Source organism: Narcine bancroftii, chromosome 5 (genome assembly GCF_036971445.1).
Source record: "Narcine bancroftii isolate sNarBan1 chromosome 5, sNarBan1.hap1, whole genome shotgun sequence".
Lineage (NCBI taxonomy): Eukaryota > Metazoa > Chordata > Chondrichthyes > Torpediniformes > Narcinidae > Narcine > Narcine bancroftii.
The window spans coordinates 180,702,486-180,721,576 of record NC_091473.1 but is presented as its reverse complement, the minus strand read 5'-3'; the positions used below and the strand labels follow the sequence as shown (position 1 = coordinate 180,721,576).

Below are 19,091 nucleotides of genomic sequence, written 5' to 3'. Positions count from 1 at the left end.
TATAGGAACTGTACAAATTGTTAAGTCATCTTTTTCCATTAAGATTCCCTCATACTTTAAAATTCTCGAGTCTGTCAACCATCTGTAAGACTTCTGAGTTAAAATGGTTCTGACAGTATGGGGAGTGAATACAACCAGACTCCCTCCAAAGGTAAATTTTCGGGCTTTCTTCCACTAATACTGCTGTGGCTACTACTGCTTGAATGCATTCCGGCCACCCTCGTGACACTGGGTCCAACATTTTTGAGAGGAATGCCACAGGTTGCCTCTGGCCTCCTCTTTTCTGAGCTAGCACTCCCAAAGCTATCCCTTTTTCCACATTTACAAACAAGTGGAAAGGCTGATTAATATCAGGCAAAGCCAGGACCGGAGCATTAATCAAGTCTTTCTTTAAGTGATTAAATTCCTGCTGTTCCTCTAGTTTCCACTCCACATTTTCTTTTTCACTTCCTAGTTTTTCATCTGAGAATCGGACTTTCTGTGCATATCTATCTATCCATAATCGGCTATACCCGATTAATCCGAGGAACTTCCTTATCTCCTTCTGACCGGTGATACCGGCAATTCGTTCAGGTCCGATTCTCTTTTTCCCTTGACGAATCAAGTGTCTCAAATACCTTACTTCCTGTACCACGAATTGCAGTTTGTTCTTATTAACCCTTTCTCTCCCAAAAAGTTTAGCAACTCAGTGGTGGATTTACGAACTTCATTTTCCTTTGTTCCTGAAATCAACAGGTCGTCTACATACTGTATTAACTGTGTTCCTGTAATGCTTGGGTGTTCTTCTAATATTTGCTCTAAAACTTGTCCAAATAGATTGGGAGATTCTATAAACCCTTGGGGGAGGACTGTCCATCGATACTGCTGTTTTCTTCCTGAGTTTGGGTCCTCCCACTCAAATGCAAACAAGTCCCGACGATTCTCATCCAAGGGGCAACTCCAAAAAGCATCTTTCAAATCTACAACACTTAACCATTCGTGTTCCGGGGAATTCGATTCAATATGTTATAGGGGTTTGGGACTACTGGATGTCGCGTCTGAACAATCTTATTTAATTCTCGTAGAACCTGGACCAGGCAGAAAGTCCCATCCGTTTTCCGTACAGGGAGGACAGTGGTGTTATAAGGGGACATTCAACTTTCTAGCATTCGATCTCGCAGCAAATTTTCAATAACTGGCTGAAGGCCTCTTCGACCTTCTACCGAAATAGGATACTGTTTCACCTATACTGGCTGGAACCCCTCCTTTAGGGTTATTTTGTGTGGGGTTATTTGTAGTCCTCCCCTGTTTCCCTCTCCAGCCCAGACACGGTCCCCAATGTCCTGGATATCCTCTTCCCTCAATGGGTACAATTTCACCATTATATGTCCTTCCACTGGAGCAGTTCTGACTCCTAGTCTAATTTGCAGATCTCGTCCCATCAGATTCACCCCAGCTTGAGGAACCAGAATCAGTTCTTCAATTGCCTCCCTGTCTTGATACTTCACAGACCCCCTTGTCAGAGGGGACTTCATGACTTTCCCCCCTACTCCCGATACCTTTAATTGTGGACTCGTGAACCTAACTCCCTCCGATATAACATTTAATGATGATCTAGTGGCCTCTGTGTCCACCAGAAAAACGGCATCCTCTTTGTTAGGTCCCACCTGGAAGAAACCCCCGATACCTTTAATCCTCCCCAAAAGTCATCAGAGGGATCGCAACCCTTTCCCTCTTTAATTCGGGACGTTCCTGTTTGAAATGTCCCACTTTCCCACAATAGTAACACCCTGCCTGCTGGGGTCACCCAAAACTCAAGTACATCAACATAATAACAACCGGAACATTTCCATCACTCAATTTCCCTATTAGAGGCGTCCCTCTGGTGGAGTCTAATCTCCTGGATGGAAGGTATAAGGCTTGTTGAGAACTTGTGTTGAACTAAATCTTTGGGGTCACAATCCTGATAACCCTTTAGATACTTTATCTGCTCCATCGTTAAGTTAAGAAATCACATCTTTATCATGGGTATGTGCTCAACTTTAAACTGCAAACAAATTGGTATGTTGTGTGGCCCCTTTAAGAGTATTCCTGGCTGACTTCGTTCTCTGCTCTGTAGTATTCTGCACAAACTGGCTGCATTATCTCTTCTTCTGGGCTTCCTGCCAATTTGCCTGGCTGGTATCTTGTGTTTTTATGCTGTTCTCTCTGTCCTCACTGAGAACAGCTTAATTTTTGACTGTGCAGACGCAGACAAACGTGTTTTAACAAAAACTTCTAGTATTTTCCACAGACTTTAAATCTTAACTTCTTTGTTACAGTGGCCAGATGATTTATTATGGCTCTGGGTTCAAGCACTAACAGTATCCGAAAATACTTTGGGTATTCCTGGCTAGGGATCTAGATACAGGCAGATAATATGCTAGTGGTGGTCCTTAGGGGGTCCCTGAGGAGTACTCAGGGTCACTTGTCTCTTCCTCCTCCATCAGCCTTAGGACTTCCATTTCACTACGTAGTCTTTATTTATCCTCCTGTGCAAGAGGCTTCTCCTGCCTACCCTTTGCTTTTTTCCTTTCCTGATTTTTCCTTTCTATGTGCAGATTCTTGCTGGTGAACATCCATAAGTTTACTGTCCCCCCCCCTTCTGCCAGTTTTACAGCATTAGTTTGGCAACCTGCCTTTTCTTTCTTGTGCTAACTGGTGCCACTTTCCAATGAGCTCTTTAATGAATTCATCATCCCAAGTATCTCCCCAACAGCCAGCCTTCTCTCCCTAGTCTTTTATTTAATGTCTCAGAAACTTTTCGAATTATATTTTCAACCTCCAGATAGTTGTATTTACACAATTCCCCATTGTACCTCAGGTTCCCAAAACCTGAGCTCCCCGAGCACACACATACACACAAATACACTAATCATATAACCATATAACCATTTACGAGTTACCTGAACTCTTAATTGAGTTCCCTGAGCTCTTATTCAACCTCGGACATGGACTGCCGAGTTCCCTGAAATCTCCCTGGAGACATTCCTTGGTCTCCAACCTGACCTTTTTACAGGTCTGTTTCTCTTTTTCTCATGCTTTTACTGCCTGTCCAAGCTCTTCTGTCCTGCCTCCTCCAGCTCAGGGGCACAGGCCTCTACCCCTCCATCGGTCTCTTTCACCTGTTGGTGTTCCTCGGGAGGGATATCACCAGCATCCTGGTGATTCTCCCCTCCCCTCTGACTGTCATACGGCGGGGGCAGGTGCTTCAAAGGATCCCAGGGAGGTACGTCTTCCTCCTCATTTTTTTCCCAGCAACCTTAAACAATTCGGTCACTCAGATCCAACACGCTGCATAATCTGACTCCTCCGGGTCTGGAGGGCTTCTTTCATTTATGAATAAATTTAATTTCTGACATATCCAATCTTCATCTGACCCCAGTTGGGGCCACCAAACCGAAGACCACAGAATCGGATTCTGAGGCCATTTGTAATAACAAAACTTTATCATAGTTTCCTTAGTCTTTCCCTGGGTCTCTCCCTGACCCCAGTTTCCTAACATTCGCCCCAACGGTCTATCGGGCGGAATGTCAATCCCGGGACCCCCACTCTGGAGTCCCTTCTTCTCTCGGGTACTCTAATTACCCATATCCCTGTCAGATCATTCCTGACAGAATTCCGGTTGTCAATTTTTCTTACCCTGGTCTCGTGCACGAGAGTTGCCCTGACTGAACCACTCCTCCTATCGGAGTCCCTTCATTCTGTTTCACTTCCTCTACCAGAGCTTTCCTAGGTCCTGTTCTCCAGAGTCTCCTGTCCAGATATCACTTGCTCAAACCGCTGATGGCAAGCAAGGAAATCGGAGACCACTGAAATCAGTGGGATGCACCTTCTCGTTCTTCGATAGCCAGTTGCCAAGCAGTGGGAGTTGAGGATCCCAGACGAAACCCCAAACTTGTGAAATATAAAGTTTTCACAATCACTACTCTGGAGACAAAGTCTTGGAGAACAGGTTCAGCTTTATTTTGAGTCTGCAGAGTCGGGTGTCCCTGGTCTGGAGACACTCTGGAGGTTCAAAATCATCACTCCTTTGTACAGTCCTGCACTCAACATCACCCCACCTTCATTTACCTTCTTCCAATTAGAATCCCAATACATTACAACATTCTCCTTCTCCCTTCCATCAATCCAGGTATCACTCAGTTCCTCCCTCTTCATACATCGTATGTTATGTTAATTAGTTCATTCCCTCCTTAGGGGCGTCTGTTAATATTCATGTCTATTAAGCAAGTGCAGTACTAGCTATAGACTACCTTAGGTCACTGTACCAGCCTGAACCAGATCCTTGCATCCTTGGGGCTTGAGATAAGAAGGGGCCCATTAGCTACTAGTACTGTCTACTCTCAAGCTCTAATCTACATACTTTACATTCCATCACTTTTCACAGAATAGTGCCGTTTAATCACTTTTTGTTTTCACAAAAACCTACTCAACAATCTCCCCCTTCCCTCCCTCGCACCCAAAATCCTCCATTTTTCTTGCAACCTTGTCCTTGTCTGTTTTTTTTAAATGTCCCTATTGTACCAGACTCCACCATTACCCCCACCAATGCATTCCAGGCACCCACCACTCTCTGTAAATAAAAGAAACATCTCCCCTCAACTTTCTTCCCCTCACCTTAAATAGCAGGGTGCTATTCCCACCCTAGGAAAAGGCACTGACTGTCCACCCTATCTATTGCCTCTCATAACCTTTATTAAGTCAACTCTTATCCTTCTCTCCAAAGAGAAAAGGTCCTGCGAGCCTTGCTTCATGAGACACATTCCCCAATCCAAGCAACATCCTGGTGAATCTCCTCTGCCCCCTCTCCACAGCTTCCACATCCTTCCTGTAATGAGATGACCAGAACTGAACACAATACTCCAAATGTGGTCTCACCAGAGTTTTACAGACTTGCCACATGACCTCACGGCTCTTGAACTCAATCCCCCAACTAATGAAGCCCAGTGTCCCATAGGTCTTCTTAACTACCCTGCCAACCTGTGCAGCAACATTGAGAGATCAATGGATTTGGACCCCAAGGTCTCTCTCTTCCTCCACACTGTTAAGGATCCTGCCATTAACCACATTCTTCACCTTCAAGTTTCACCTTCCAAAATGCATCACTTCACACTTATCTGGATTGATTCAGTGTATTTCACACACCTTACAGGGCATTTGAGGGCTGGATCTGGACCAGCTGGAAAAAAGGGCTGAAAAATGGCCGATGGAATTTAATGCAGACAGGTGTGAGGTGTTGTTTCTGGAAGGGCAAACCAAGAAAGGTTTCTTCACGGTAAACAGTCGGGCACTGAGGAGTGTGGTAGAACAGGGAGATCTAGGAATATAGATACAGAATTCTATGAAAGTGGCTTCACAGGTGGACAGGGTTGTAAAGAGAACTTTTGGCACATTGGCCTTCATAAATCAAATTATTGAGTCCAGGAGTTCGGATGTTGTGGTAAAGTTGTATAAGACATTGATGAGGCCAAATTTGGAGAATTGTGGGCAGGTTTGGTCTCTGAACTACAGGAAAGATATTAATAAGATAGAAAGAGAGCAGAGAAGATTTACTGGGATGTTGCCTGCACTTCAGGAACCAAGTTACAAGGAAAGGTTAAACAGGTTCAGATTTTATTCTCTGGAGCGTAGAAGAATGAGAGGAAATTTGATCGAAGTATTTACAATGATGAGGGGGAGAGACAGAGTAAATGTAGGTCGGCTTTTTCCACTCAGGGTTGGTGAGATACAAACCAGAAGACATGGGTTAAGGGTGAAAGGGAAAGGGTTTAGTGGGAACAACTTCACACAGAGAGCGGTGGGAGTGTGGAACGAGCTGCCAGCTGAAGTGGTGAATGTGGGCTCAATTTTAGCATTTTAAAAATAAATGTGGTCAGGGAGGGGTATGGAGGGAAATGGACTGGGTACAGGTCAGTGGGACCAGGCATAGACTATAGGGGCCGAAGGGCCTGTGTCTGTGTCTCTAACCCTAACCCCACATCCTGTGACTAAATGGTGCGGACCTTCTGGCTCTTGGTGCCTCAGCTGCCACCTCTGTTGCCAAGTGCCCTGCCTGATGCTTGTCTGATGTCCAGGCCTCGTCCCCACCCCTCTCTGCTTGGGGAAATGGTTGGGCATAGGATGTGGCCATCAGAGGCCCAGGTTCTGTACCCACCTAATGACCAAGAGCACACTACTACAGTCTGACAGACAACTGGGGTGACCTGGCCATGGCTTCGTGGCTGGTCTTGACTGGAGAGACCCACAGAGGGCCAGAGAACGAATGGGGATGCGAGGGCAGAGAGACGCAGCACAGACCACCCCACCGACGCCTCTTCCATTTCCCCCACAGGATAGCGATGAGCTCAACAGCTTCTGCAAACCACAGGCACAGCCGAGCCTCGATGTGCGTTGGAAGAGCAAGACGGCTCCCCGGTCAAGGTTCCTCATTGTCCACTTCCACGGTGGAGGGTTTGTGGCACACACTTCAAAATCGCACGAGGTATGGGCTGGGGAATGCTGGAACTTCAAATCCTCGGGTTTCAGAATGTGACAGCATAGAAACAGGCCATTTGGCCCTTCTAGTCTGTGCCAAACTATTATTCTGCCTCATCCCACTGACCTACACCCAGTTCACATCCCTTGATGCCTCTCCCATCCATGTACCTATCCTTCCTCTCCTCCTCCCCTGCCCCTTGCTCTCTCTCCTCCCCTTCCACCTCTTCGCCCCGCCGCATCCCCCTCCTCTCCATCCCTTCTCTCCTCCTCACCCTCCCTTCCACCCTCTTCCCTTCCTCTCCTCCTCCCCTTCCTGCTTCCCTCCCTTCTTCCCTCATCCCCCTCCTCTCCCTCCCTCTTCTCCTCCCCTTCCCTCCAACCTCTCCCTCTCCTATCCATAAAACACTACAGAACAGAACAAGCCCCTTTTAATCCTTCTGCACCAAACTATGAATCTTCCTGATCCCACTGACCCTCCACACCTCTCCCCTCCATGCACCTGTCCAAATTTTTAAATGTTAAAATTGAGCCTGCATTCACCTCCTCAACTGGCAGCATGTTCTGCACCCCCACCCCTCTTTGTGTGAAGAGTTTCCCCTAAAAGTTTTTCCCTTTCACCCTGAACCCATGTCCTCTGGTTTGTATCTCATTGACCCTCAGTGAAAAAGCCAACCTACATTTAATTTGTCTCTCCCCCCCCATCATTTTGTAGACCTCATCAAACCTCCCCTTATTGTCTGATGTTCCAGGGAATAAAGTCCTACCTAACCTGTTTAACCTTTCCCTGTAACTTGGTTCCTGAAGTTCCAGCATCACATTTGTAAACCTTCTCTGCTCTCTTTCAATTTTATTGATAACTCATCTGTTAGTAGGTGACCAAAACTAGGGGCAGCAAGGTTAGCGTAACGCTTTTACAGCACCAGCAGTAACCCTGATGGTCCAGGGTTCTAATCCTGCACTGTCCATAAGGAGTTTGCATGTTCTCACCGTGCCTGCGTGGGTTTTCCCTGGGGGCTCTGGTTTCCTCCTACCATTTGAATAGTTACCAGGGTTTGTAGGCTAATTGGGTGTAAATTGGGTGGCACAGGCTTGTGGGCTGGAAGGGTCTGTTACTATGTATGACTATGTCTATACTTGAATGCATTGTCGGGATGGTGGTGGAGGCTGGTATCACAGGGATATTTAAAGGAGTCAAAGGCAGGCACATGGATTGAAGAAAAAGAGAGGGTAATGAGAGTGAGGGAGATAAGTTTGGGTGGGAGAGTTGGTTTATAGGAAAACCCACAGAGATCATGGGCCTTACAGAGAGCAGCAGATTCGAACCCAGAATTTCCACCAACCACAGTGTGATCCCACTACCAAACGCATCTTCCCCTCCCCTCCCTGCTTTCCGCAGAGACACTCGTCCACTCATCCCTTCACCTTCGGGAACTAGCCCTGTGAATGCAGGAAATGTTCCACTTGTGCCCACACTTCCTCCCTCACCACCATTCAGGGCCCCAAACAATCTTTCCAGATGAAGCAACACTTCACTTGTGAATCTGCATCTGGTGCACCGGTTCTGGACTCTACATTGGATGCAGACTAGATGCAGACTGGGAGATCACATCTATTTCAATTCCACACCCTGTTCCCACAACCACGTCTGTCTATGGCCCCATGCAATATCAAAATGAGATGACCAGCAACTCTGGGAACAACATCTTATATTCCATCCGGGCACTTTCCGAACCCTCTGCTCCTCCACACTCCCCCGGATCCCTCCGCTCCTCCACACTCTCCCGGATCCCTCCACTCCACCACACTCCCCCGGATCCCTCCGCTCCACCACAGTCCCCCAGATCCCTGTCATTCACTCTGATGGTACTACTCATGTTCATACTGCAACCCTCTCTGCTTGTGTCTTGTAGCCTTACCTGAAGACCTGGAGCCAGGAGCTGGAGTCGCCCATCCTATCTGTTGACTACTCCCTGGCTCCGGAATCCCCCTTCCCACGGGCCCTGGAGGAGTGTTTCTTCGCATACTGCTGGGCAGTGAAGAACTGCCACTTGCTCGGTAGGTGCTCCCTGTACCCCTCTGCCCCTGATGGAGGGCAGTCTGCATTTTGCCCCATGTCCCTCTGAACCTGTCCTATCCATGGATCCATCAAAATTTTCCACCCACAGTGGTTCCACTTGCTGATGTGTTGTCTTGAGAAAGAATATCAGGTTTGGTGGGTTCACAGAGAGATGAATCTGGACACAAGAGTTTGCAATCACACGCAATCTATATTAATACAATTTATAGAAGAGCATGGGAAAATCGTAGTGGGATCCCCTCGGACACCCATACACCCCCTCCCGGACCCCTGATCGTCAGGGGGTGGGGGTCTAGTACACACTGTACATGGGGCTGTACACCCCCTACCAGACCCCTGATCGTCATGGGGTAGGGTCTAGTGCACACTGTACACAGGGATGTACACCCTTTTCTGGACCCATTATTGTCAGGGGGTGGTTCTAGTACACACTGTACACAAGGGTGTACACCCCCTCTGGGACCCCTGATCGTCGGGGTTGCGACTCTACTTGAAGTATTGTTCTATAACAATACCATGGCTCGGCTTCAGTGCACACCTTTCTGCGATGTCCATAGTGGCAACCTGGCAATCCACAAGGCAGAGAGTGCGAAAATTGCTAACACAGTACTAATCTGAGGGTCTAAGCAATAGTGATGCTGAGTGATTTGAATTAGCCAATGGCAAGGTGTGCACTAATTAGTGACCAGAGCCCAACACACACAAAGACACACACGACAGACGATAAATCTCTGGGCCGCATTACGAGGATCTGGAAACGGTGGACAGGGGGTAGAGGAGATTTACCAGGATGTTGCCTGGATTGGAGAACATGTCTTATAAGGCAAGGTTCGCAGTGCTGGGACTTTTCTCTTTGGAGTGTAGAAGATTGAGAGGTGACAAGATTCTGAGAGGCTTACACAGGTTGGACAGCCAGTACTTTTTTCCCAGCATGATAATAGAAAACACCAGAGGCCATCTGGACAAGGTGAGGGGAGGGAAGTTTAGGAGAGATACAGAGAGTGGTGGGTTCCTGGAATGCGTTGCGGGGGGTGATGGTGGAGGCTGGTACAGTAGAGGCATTTAAAAGACTCTTAGACAGGCACATGTATGGAAGGGAAATAGAGGGTTGTGGGTGGGAGGGAGGTAAGGAAGGAGATTGTGGAGTCTGCTTGTGTAGGTCAGTACAACATCATGGGCCAAAGGGCCTGGACTGTTGTGGAATGTTTTAGACAGTACAAGAGAATGAAATAGTGTATTGGTGGGGATAGGACCTCATGGTGGACCCAGAGTTTTTATAATCCCTGTCCAATGCAGTGCTCCCACAATCCCATTGGACAGCCAGGAGGGGATGATAGTACTCACCCTGGCTCTGTATCCTTAGGTCTCACCACCTTTCTCCTCTCTCCCCCTTCCCCTCGCTCTCCCCCCTCTTCCCCTCGCTCTCCCCCCTCTTCCCCTCGCTCTCCCCCTCGCTCTCCCCCCTCTTCCCCTCGCTCTCCCCCTCTTCCCCTCGCCCTCTTCCCCTCGCTCTCCCCCCTCTTCCCCTCGCTCTCCCCCTCTTCCCCTCGCCCTCTTCCCCTCGCTCTCCCCCCTCTTCCCCTCGCTCTCCCCCCTCTTCCCCTCGCTCTCCCCCCTCTTCCCCTCGCTCTCCCCCCTCTTCCCCTCGCTCTCCCCCCTCTTCCCCTCGCTCTCCCCCCTCTTCCCCTCGCTCTCCCCCTCGCTCTTCCCCTCGCTCTCCCCCTCTTCCCCTCCCTCTCCCCCTCTTCCCCTCCCTCTCCCCCTCTTGCCCTCTCCCCCCTCTTCCCCTCTCCTCTCTCTCCCTCTTCTCCTCTCTCTCCCTCTCTTCCCTTCTCTCCCCCCTCCCCCTCTCTCTCTCTCCTCCCTTCCCCTCTCTCTCCCACCCTTCCCCTCTCTCTCCCTCCTTCCCCTCTCTTCCCCCCCCCTTCCCCTTTCTCTCTCCCCCCAGGTTCAGCGAGCGGATCTGTCTTGCAGGGGACAGTGCAGGGGGGAACCTCTGCATCACAGTGAGTCTGCGTGCGGCCTCGTGCGGGGTCCGTTGCCCGATGGGATTATGGCTGCCTACCCCGCCACCCTGCTGCAGGCCACAGCTTCCCCATCTCGCCTGCTTACCTTTATCGACCCACTGCTGCCCCTCAGCGTGCTCTCCAAGTGCCTGAGTGCCTATGCAGGTGAGAGGGGTCCCGGAGCCCTGTGGGAGGAGACAGGGAAGGGAGGGAGGAATGTACCTTGATGCTCCATTGAGGGAGATGGGAAAAGTTCTTTCTCTGGGAGGGGGAAATGTTCTTGGACCCCTGGGGAGGGGGGTGGGGAATGAACCCAGGCCCCCATGGGAGGGGGAGAGGGAATGTTCCTGGATCCCTGAAGGAAAGGAGGTGAGGAATGTTCCCAGTTCTTGCAGGTTGGGGAGGGGGGTCAAATATTCCCTTCAGAGGGTGGTAAATGTTGCTTATGCAGGTGTGGTCGCATTTCCCCCCCCCCCCCCATGTGGAGTGTGGGTGAGAGAGAGGCAAATGTTGCCATGGAGTGGGGTAGAGGGGGCAAACTTTCCAGGAGTGATGAGGGAGGGGGAAATGTTCCCAGGGCAAACATTTCCCAGGGGAAGCAGTGAAATGGGGGGAGTGAGGGAAAACGTTCCTGGGGAATGGAGGATGGAATAAACATTGGCAGGGGGAGGGAGAGAGGGGGAAGAATGTTCCTTGGTGAGAGGGACGGTCTCCTAGAAATTCATCTTGGAGGTAAACCAGTAAATGTATGGATGCTGGGCCCTGACCCAGTCCACAGAGGTAGTGGGGGAGGGGGGGGGGGAAACGCAGCCACTTCCTTCATCTTCTGAAGTTAAACGCTAAAGTCCATGACACTGGTGTCGAGGGCAAAAACCCAAAGGTGCTTGAGAAACATCTACGGGACTAATGGGTGACCACATTTACAGGATGGGAGGAGGGAGGAAGGGGCAGGGAGGAGAAGAGGATCGAGGAAGGGACGGGAGGAGGAGAGGAGGGAGGAAAGGGCAGGGGAGGAGGGAGGAAGGGGCAGGAGAGAGGAGGGAGGAAGGGGCAGGAGAGGAGGGAGGAAGGGGACAGGAGAGGAGGGAGGAAGGGGCAGGGGAGGAGGGAGGAAGGGGCAGGGGAGGAGGGAGGAAGGGGCAGGGGAGGAGGGAGGCAGGAGAGGAGGAGGCAGGGGAGGAGGAGGGGAGAGGACCGAGGAAGGGACAGGAGGAGGAGGAGGGAGGAAGGGGCAGGGGAGGAGGGAGGAAGGGCAGGGGAGGAGGGAGGAAGGGGCAGGGGAGGAAGGAGGAAGGGGCAGGAGTGGAGGGAGGAAGGGGGCAGGGGTGGAGGGAGAAGGGGCAGGGGTGGAGGAGGAGGGGCAGGGGAGGAGGGAGGAAGGGGCAGGGGAGGAGGGAGGAAGAGGGGCGGGGAGGAGGGAGGAAGGTGGCAGGGGAGGAGGGAGGAAGGGGCAGGGGAGGAGGGACGGCAGGGGCAGGGGAGGAGGGAGGAAGGGGCAGGGGTGGAGGTCACATGTGGATCTGGCGGGAGGGTAGAGAGATAGAAGCTGAGGTGATGGCGGAGGGGGCAGCTCTGAAATGGAGAGGGAAGGGAAGGGGGTGGGGAGCTGAGGGAAGGAGACAGAGGGACGGGGAATGAGAGATACTTGAGGGGAGAGGGTTAACGGAAAACGGAGGTCGATATTAATGCCTTCCTGTTCGTAGAATGCCAGTATCCGGGGCGTAGAATTGAAATGGGTGGTCACTAGGAGGACCACATTGTTGCAGCGAACAGAGCTTGGAAGGACTGTTTGGAGCCCCAGTTAGTGGTGAGGGTTGAGGTGTGGATGCAGGTGACTCCCAGAGTGAACAGACCCCTTACACAACCTACCACGCTGAACAACCCATCACACTATTTCCACCTGCCCATGTCCCTCTAAATCTGTCCCAATGTCCCACCCAACCTACACCCACCTTCCTGCATTTGGCCCCCTGCTCCCTCTTTACCCATCCTACCTATGGATTTGTCAATTTTTCCAACAACACCACAGTCAGCAATGAGGAAGCGTTTCGGAGGGAGATAGATCCGCTTCTTGAGTGGTGTCACAACAATGTCAAGCAAAACATTAGCAAAACCAAGGATTGTGGACTTCAGGAAGAGGATATCAGGAGAACACGAACCAGTCCTCATCTAGGGGTCAGCAGTGGAAAGGGTTAACAAATTCCTGAGTGTCTATCTTAGGTGCCTCCATGTCAGTGCAATCACGAAGGCTCACCAACGGTTATACTTTGTCAGGTGTTTGAAGAGATTCGGTATGTCACCGAAGACTTGCAAATTTTTCCAGGTGGGCCGTGGAAAAGCGTTCTGGCTGGTTGCATCACTGGTATGGGAGGGGCCAAAACTCCTGAGGGTTGTTAACTCGGCCAACGCCATCACGGGCACCAGACCTCATTCCATCAAGGACATCTACAAGAGGCGGTGTCTTGAGAAAGCAGCCTCTATCCTCATGGACTCCATCCCCCACCACCCAGGCTGTGCCATCTTCACTCTGTTACTATCGGGAAGAAGGTCCAGGAGCCTGAAGACAAGCACCCAGTGGCATAAAGACAGCTTCTTCCCCCACCGCCATTGGATTCCTGAACAGACAACAACCCCCAGACACTGCCCCACGTTCTCTCTCCTTTTCACTAATTTACTCTCAAATGTAATTTCTAGCAATGTTTGCACTGCTACAAAACAACAATGTTGTGACTTGTTCAAGACAATAAAGTCTGATGCTGACTCTTTACCTCATCACTGCAACAAGTACATTTTGCAGACACATAGGTAAGGGATGAGTGGTGGAGGGCGATTGGAGGAAGGGAGGTGTGGGTGAGGGACTCGCAGAGGATGAGGTCACTGCGGGACAGTGGAGAAGGGAGGAGGGGAGTTGGAGGGTTCTCATTGAAGGCGAGGAAGAGTGGGACCCTCTCCCTGTCAGGTCTCAGGGGATAGGGAGGGGCTGCGGTGATGAGATCTTCCCCCCCCCCCAACTGTTCCTCCTGTACTCTATGTTGCCACAGCACCCCCCCCCTCCCCCCGGCTATCTCCTGCCTTCCCATTCCCCACCTCCCTTTCCAACACTGAGCTTCCGTTTGCCAGATATTCTCCCTACCTACTGACATGTCTCCCTCCTTTCCAGGTATGGAACCAGCCGAGAGCTTGCCCTCACCCCCCCGAGAAGGCAGACCCCCTGTGTGTGGTGCGGAACGACCCCACCGTCCTGCTGAGGGATATCCGCTGGGAGCCTCTGCTTGGTTCAGCTCCCTGCTGAAACCAGGGAAGGCCAGACAAAGGACAGGTGAGTTGTCCCTGAATTCCTCAGGGATAGATCTGTGTCTCAGTCGCACCTCATCCCTGTTCCTCTGTCTCCCCTGCACCAGGATCCCATCTGGACCAATCCAACCCCTTTCTCCGTCTTCTTCATCTGGATCACATCTGGACCCATATATCCCTCCCTGTCCCTTTCCATCCCCTTCACCAGGATCACATCTGGATCAATTCCCACTACACCGCCCCCCTGCCCTTCTCTGCCCCCTTCATTTGGATCCCATCTGACATTCAGACCAAATCCCACTCCCCCCCTCCACTCTGCCCCCTTCACCTGTGCGTGTGTGTGTGCGTTTCTGTTTCTGTGTTTATCTGTAAGCATGCATGTGTGTATTTCTATGTGTCTGCATCCTGTCTATATCCTGTGGAACTAATAAAAGGAGGGGTAGCTAGAGGAGTAGCCCAGAGAGTGACTGGCCCAGAGAGGAGTGGAAGTTGAGGCTTTGGCTCAAGTGGCTTTGGTGAGCAGGGAATGAGAAAGAGCTCATCTGCTACCAGAGAGGAGAGGCCAGATGAGTTAGTTTAATCCTTTAATTAAATTTAGATAACGGAGTCAGCTAGGCAGTGGGTGCTCCAGTTGCAGGACGTGGGAAATCTGTGACAGCCTAATTGTCTCATTTGAATACACTTGCAGAAGCTGCATCCAGCTCCAGCTCCTTACAGCCTGAGTTAGGGAACTGGAGTTGGATGAACTGTGGATCTTGAGGGACGCAGAGGTAGTTGTACACAAGAATTTCAGGGAGTGGGCACCCCGATCATTCAGGCAGGCAGCTGGGTGATGTCAGGAGAGGGACGGGGATGCAGACAATGCAGAGTACCCCTGTGGGCTGTTCCCGTCAACAACAGGTGTACATAGAGAGGTTACGTGTATATACAGGGGTGTGTGTATGTATTGGAGGTACGTGAATATACAGGGGTGTTGTGTATATGTATTGGAGGTACGTGTATATACAGAGGTGTGAGTGTATGTATTGGAGGTACGTGTATATACAGAGGTGTGTGTATGTATTGGAGGTACGTGTATAAACAGGGTACGTGTATGTATTGAGGTAGTGTATATATACAGAGGTGCATGTATGTATTGGAGGTGCATGTCATATACAGAGGTTTGTGTATGTATTTGAGTAAGTTGGTGAAATATCACCCTGGAACAGAAGTGGATGACCTTCTCATCACTGGATCGGGGCTGGAGCAAGGTGACCTCCAGCTTTGCACATCCTTCCTGATCCCCTTGCCCCTGAGCCCTGTCTTGTCTCCACAGTGGGGCCACAACTCTGGGCTTGCCTCCAGCGACCTCTGAGCCTGCTGGTGAGCCTGTTGAGGGTGGAGGGATCTGCCTTCTCTCTCTGCCTCACCTCTGGTAGGATCTCCTTCTCTCTGCCATTACCCTCTGCTTGTGGCCAGCATTAACTGACCCTGTCCCCTCCCTCCCTGCTTGCCTGCCTGAGTTCCTCTCTGCTTGCTCCTCTTTATCTCTCGTGTTGATTGCCTGCTTTATATCCTGGTAGCATGTGGCTGTAGACTGGCTCGGTGTAAATCCCACGGCTGAATTCCTATATGCTAGGCAACGTTTATCCCACAACCAGGCCTAAACTGAGCACTACAATGCAGAAACAGCCCCTTCGGCCCATCTATCCGTGGTGAACTATGAATCCACTGACTGGGACAATATCCCTCCCATCCACAAACCCGTCCAAATTGAGCCCACATTCAGTGGCAACTCGTTCCACACTCCAGCCTCTCTGCATGAAGTTTTCCCCTAAGCTTTCCCCCTTTCACCCTTAACCCATGTCCCCTGGTTTGTATCTCAGCCCCCTCAGTGGAAAAGCCAACTACATTTACTCTGTCTCTCCCCCTCATCATTTTAAATATCAAATCTCCTCATTCTTCTACGCTCTCAGGGAATAAAGTCCAAACCTGTTTAACCTTTCCCTGAAACTCAGTTCCTGAAGTCGGGCACAGTCAGTGAGTGTCATGGTCAGCGCACCGCTGTCCCGCGCTGTCTATAAGGAGGTTGTACGCATTTCCCCGTGTCTGTCTGGGTTTTCCGGCGGCTCTGGTTTCCCCCCCCATCTTTTGAAATGTACCCGGGGTTGTAGGTTAATCGGGTATAAATTTGGCTTGTGGACTGTTACCGAAGTTGCACGTCTACATTTAAAATTCCGAATAAACTTCTGCCCTCTTTCAATCTTCAGTAGGTCAGTGACCAAATTTAAGCAGATTGGGGGGGGTTGAATTGACAAGGTGAATGGTCACAGTATTTCTTAACCCACCCCCCAGGAACAGGGAGGGGCACTTTGAATCGACCGGGGTTCCAGATGACCCTTCCCTTTTCATCAGCTTCGCCAGACTTTGCGGGATCTCGCCATGCACGTGCAGGGCGGCGCTTCTCGGTGGGAGACGATTCGAGCAAGAGGTCCCCGTCATTGAGCAGGGAAACGATCTTAGGGTTGTACATGGACTCCGACTGTAAGTGCTGCCTTGCGTTTCTTGTGCTGCCTTGCGTTTCTTGTCCCACCACAGACACGGTGAGGAAGAGCTGCTCAGAGGCAGCGCTTGGTGGCGAGGGCTCCAGTCGCTCCTCGCTGGACTCAGACCAGGACTACGTCATGAGCCGGACTTGTCTGGAGCCCCAGGGAACGTCTTCTCCCCCCAGCGACCGGCCGTCTGGGCCAGGGTTCGAGGTTGGACTCGAGGAGGAGGAGGGGGGCAATGGCCAAGTTCCCTGAGGGATTCAGCCGCTTCGTAGTGGAGCGGGCAGAATTCGCCTGCAGAACCCGGCCATCGTCAGGAACCCCTTCATGTCCCCGCTGCTGGCCACCGACGACATGCTGAGGGGGATGCCTCCTGTGCACCTGGTGGTGAGTAACCCTTCTGCCCAGTTCTGTCTGCGTCCCTTCCCCCCTCTCTCCCCTTCTCCCTCTTCTCCCCCCCTCTCCCCTTCCCCCCCTCTCCCCTTCCCCCTCTCCCCTTCCCCCCCTCTCCCCTTCCCCCCCTCTCCCCTTCCCCCCCTCTCCCCCTCTCCCTTCCCCCTCTCCCCTTCCCCCCTCTCCCCCCTTCCCCCCTCTCCCCCCTTCCCCCCCTCTCTCCCCTTCCCCCCTCTCTCCCCTTCCCCCCCTCTCTCTCCCCCCCCTCTCTCTCCCCTTCCCCCCTCTCTCTCCCCTTCCCCCCTCTCTCTCCCCTTCCCCCCCTCTCTCTCCCCTTCCCCCCTCTCTCTCCCCTTCCCCCCTCTCTCTCCCCCCTCTCTCTCCCCTTCCCCCCTCTATCCCCGACACCCCTTCCCACCCCTCTCCGACACCCCTTCCCCCCTCTCCGACACCCCTCCCCCTCCTCTCTCCGACACCCCTTCCCCCTCTCTCCCGACTCCCTTCCCCCCCTCTCTCCCGACACTCCTTCCCCCCCTCTCTCCGACACCCCTTCCCCCCTCTCTCCCGACACCCCTACCCCCCTCTCTCCCCGACACCCCTTCCCCCCCTCTCTCCCCGACAACCCCTTCCCCCCTCTCTCCCCGACACCCTTCCCCCCCTCTCTCCCCGACACCCCTTCCCCCCCTCTCTCCCGACACCCCTTCCCCCCCTCTCTCCCCGACACCCCTTCCCCCCCTCTCTCCCCGACACCCCTGTGGGATCGGCGCTGACCTTTCGGCCCCTCTCTCCCTCCAACCCCTCCCGGCCCAGGCGTGCGCCGCTTGACCCGATGCTGGACGACTCGGTGATGTTCGCCAAGCGGCTGCGGAGCCTGCGGATGCCGGTGAGCCTGTGCGTGGTGGAGGACCTGCCCCACGGCTTCCCTCACCCTGTGCCAGGTGTCTCGCGAGACCCGGGACGCGTCCCGCCTGTGCGTGGAGCGGATCCGGGACGTGCTGCAAACCCCGGGCCCTCAGCAAAGCGGAGAAGACGGGCGCCCGGGAGTCGCCGGCGGATCGGGACTCCGGTGCTGATGCCTCTGCAGGAACGGACGGCGGTGGGGTGTAGCGACGGCGGCTCTCGCTGGGCCGGGACTTGGGTGCGACCCGCCGGCGGGGAGGGGGTGCTGACGGACTCCATCGCGGGGAGCAGCTTCGTCCTGCACCCCCGCGGCCGCAACATTTGCACTGACATGGACAAAGCACGACCGCTCCGGGCGGCACCTGTGGTGTTGGGGCGGCGGTGGGTGGTGGGGAGAGGGCAGACGTGTGTCTCATTGTTTGTGTGTGTGTGTGGTTTTGAGAGGTGTGTTTGCGTGTCTGTGCATGCCTGTGTGTATTTGGCTGACTGTGTGGTGAATGTGACTGTAATTGCCCCTTCACAGTCCTCTCACTGCTGACCCCTCCGCGGGCGTCCCCTTCTCTCTTAATTTTGTGCATCCCACTTCCTGCGTTGGGCTGGCGTATGTCGGCCTGTGTTTTCGTGCCTCTCCCCGTGTGAGTCCAGTATTCAGGGCGTGCACAAATTTGGATGTTGCTGTGCATTTCTGTTCGGGCTTGGCACGGGCGAGTCTGTGTTCCTTTGGATTTCTTAGCCATGTGTCTGTGTGCGCGGTGTTGAATGGAATTTCTTCACGGGTGCCGACGTGGCCTGTGGTCCATCGGTGTTTTACGTGTGTGCCTTTCCACCGTGTAGACGCACGTGTAGGTGATGTGTGCGTAGACGTGTTTATTCCTCAACTCCGTGATTTTCGTGCACGTGGAACCCTTGTCTTTCAGCGCGTGTCAGAATGAATCCAGGCTTCTTCCCCAGTGTCACACTGTAATTGTGCATTCTGTAGCTCAGCACCAGTGTGTGTGTATGTTAGTGTCTGTGCATGTGTCAGTATCTGTCTGAGTTTGCGTCTGTATGTATGTGTATGAGTGTGTGGAGCTATCTGTGTGTCAGTGTCTATGTATGAGTGTGTATGTGTCTGTGTATGATTGTGTGTCATTGTGTATGACTGTGTCTGTGTGTGTGTCAGTGTCTGAGTGTGTGTGTCTGTGTATGACTGTGTCTGTGTGTGTGTGTCAGTGTCTGAGTGTGTATGTCTGTGTATGACTGTGTCTGTGTCAGTGTCTGAGTGTGTATGTCTGTGTCTGTGTCAGTGTCTGAGTGGTGTATGTCTGTGTATGACTGTGTCTGTGTGTGTGTCAGTGTCTGAGTGTGTATGTCTGTGTATGACTGTGTCTGTGTGTGTGTGTCAGTGTCTGAGTA

General features: G+C 52.2%; 1 protein-coding gene across 1 annotated transcript in view; it reads left to right on the top strand.

The window, feature by feature from the left end:
* LOC138764269 (hormone-sensitive lipase-like) overlaps window positions 1–19,084 on the top strand; it is a 67,115-nt gene extending 48,031 nt beyond the window's left edge. Inside the window, 8 exon segments of the mRNA XM_069939950.1 lie at window positions 6,353–6,502; window positions 8,409–8,557; window positions 10,524–10,612; window positions 10,615–10,746; window positions 13,742–13,900; window positions 16,453–16,810; window positions 17,607–17,718; window positions 17,720–19,084. Of these exon segments, the coding sequence (XP_069796051.1) occupies window positions 6,353–6,502; window positions 8,409–8,557; window positions 10,524–10,612; window positions 10,615–10,746; window positions 13,742–13,900; window positions 16,453–16,810; window positions 17,607–17,718; window positions 17,720–17,869 (1,299 nt within the window). The 3' untranslated portion in view covers window positions 17,870–19,084.
* The last annotated feature ends 7 nt before the right edge of the window (window positions 19,085–19,091 follow it).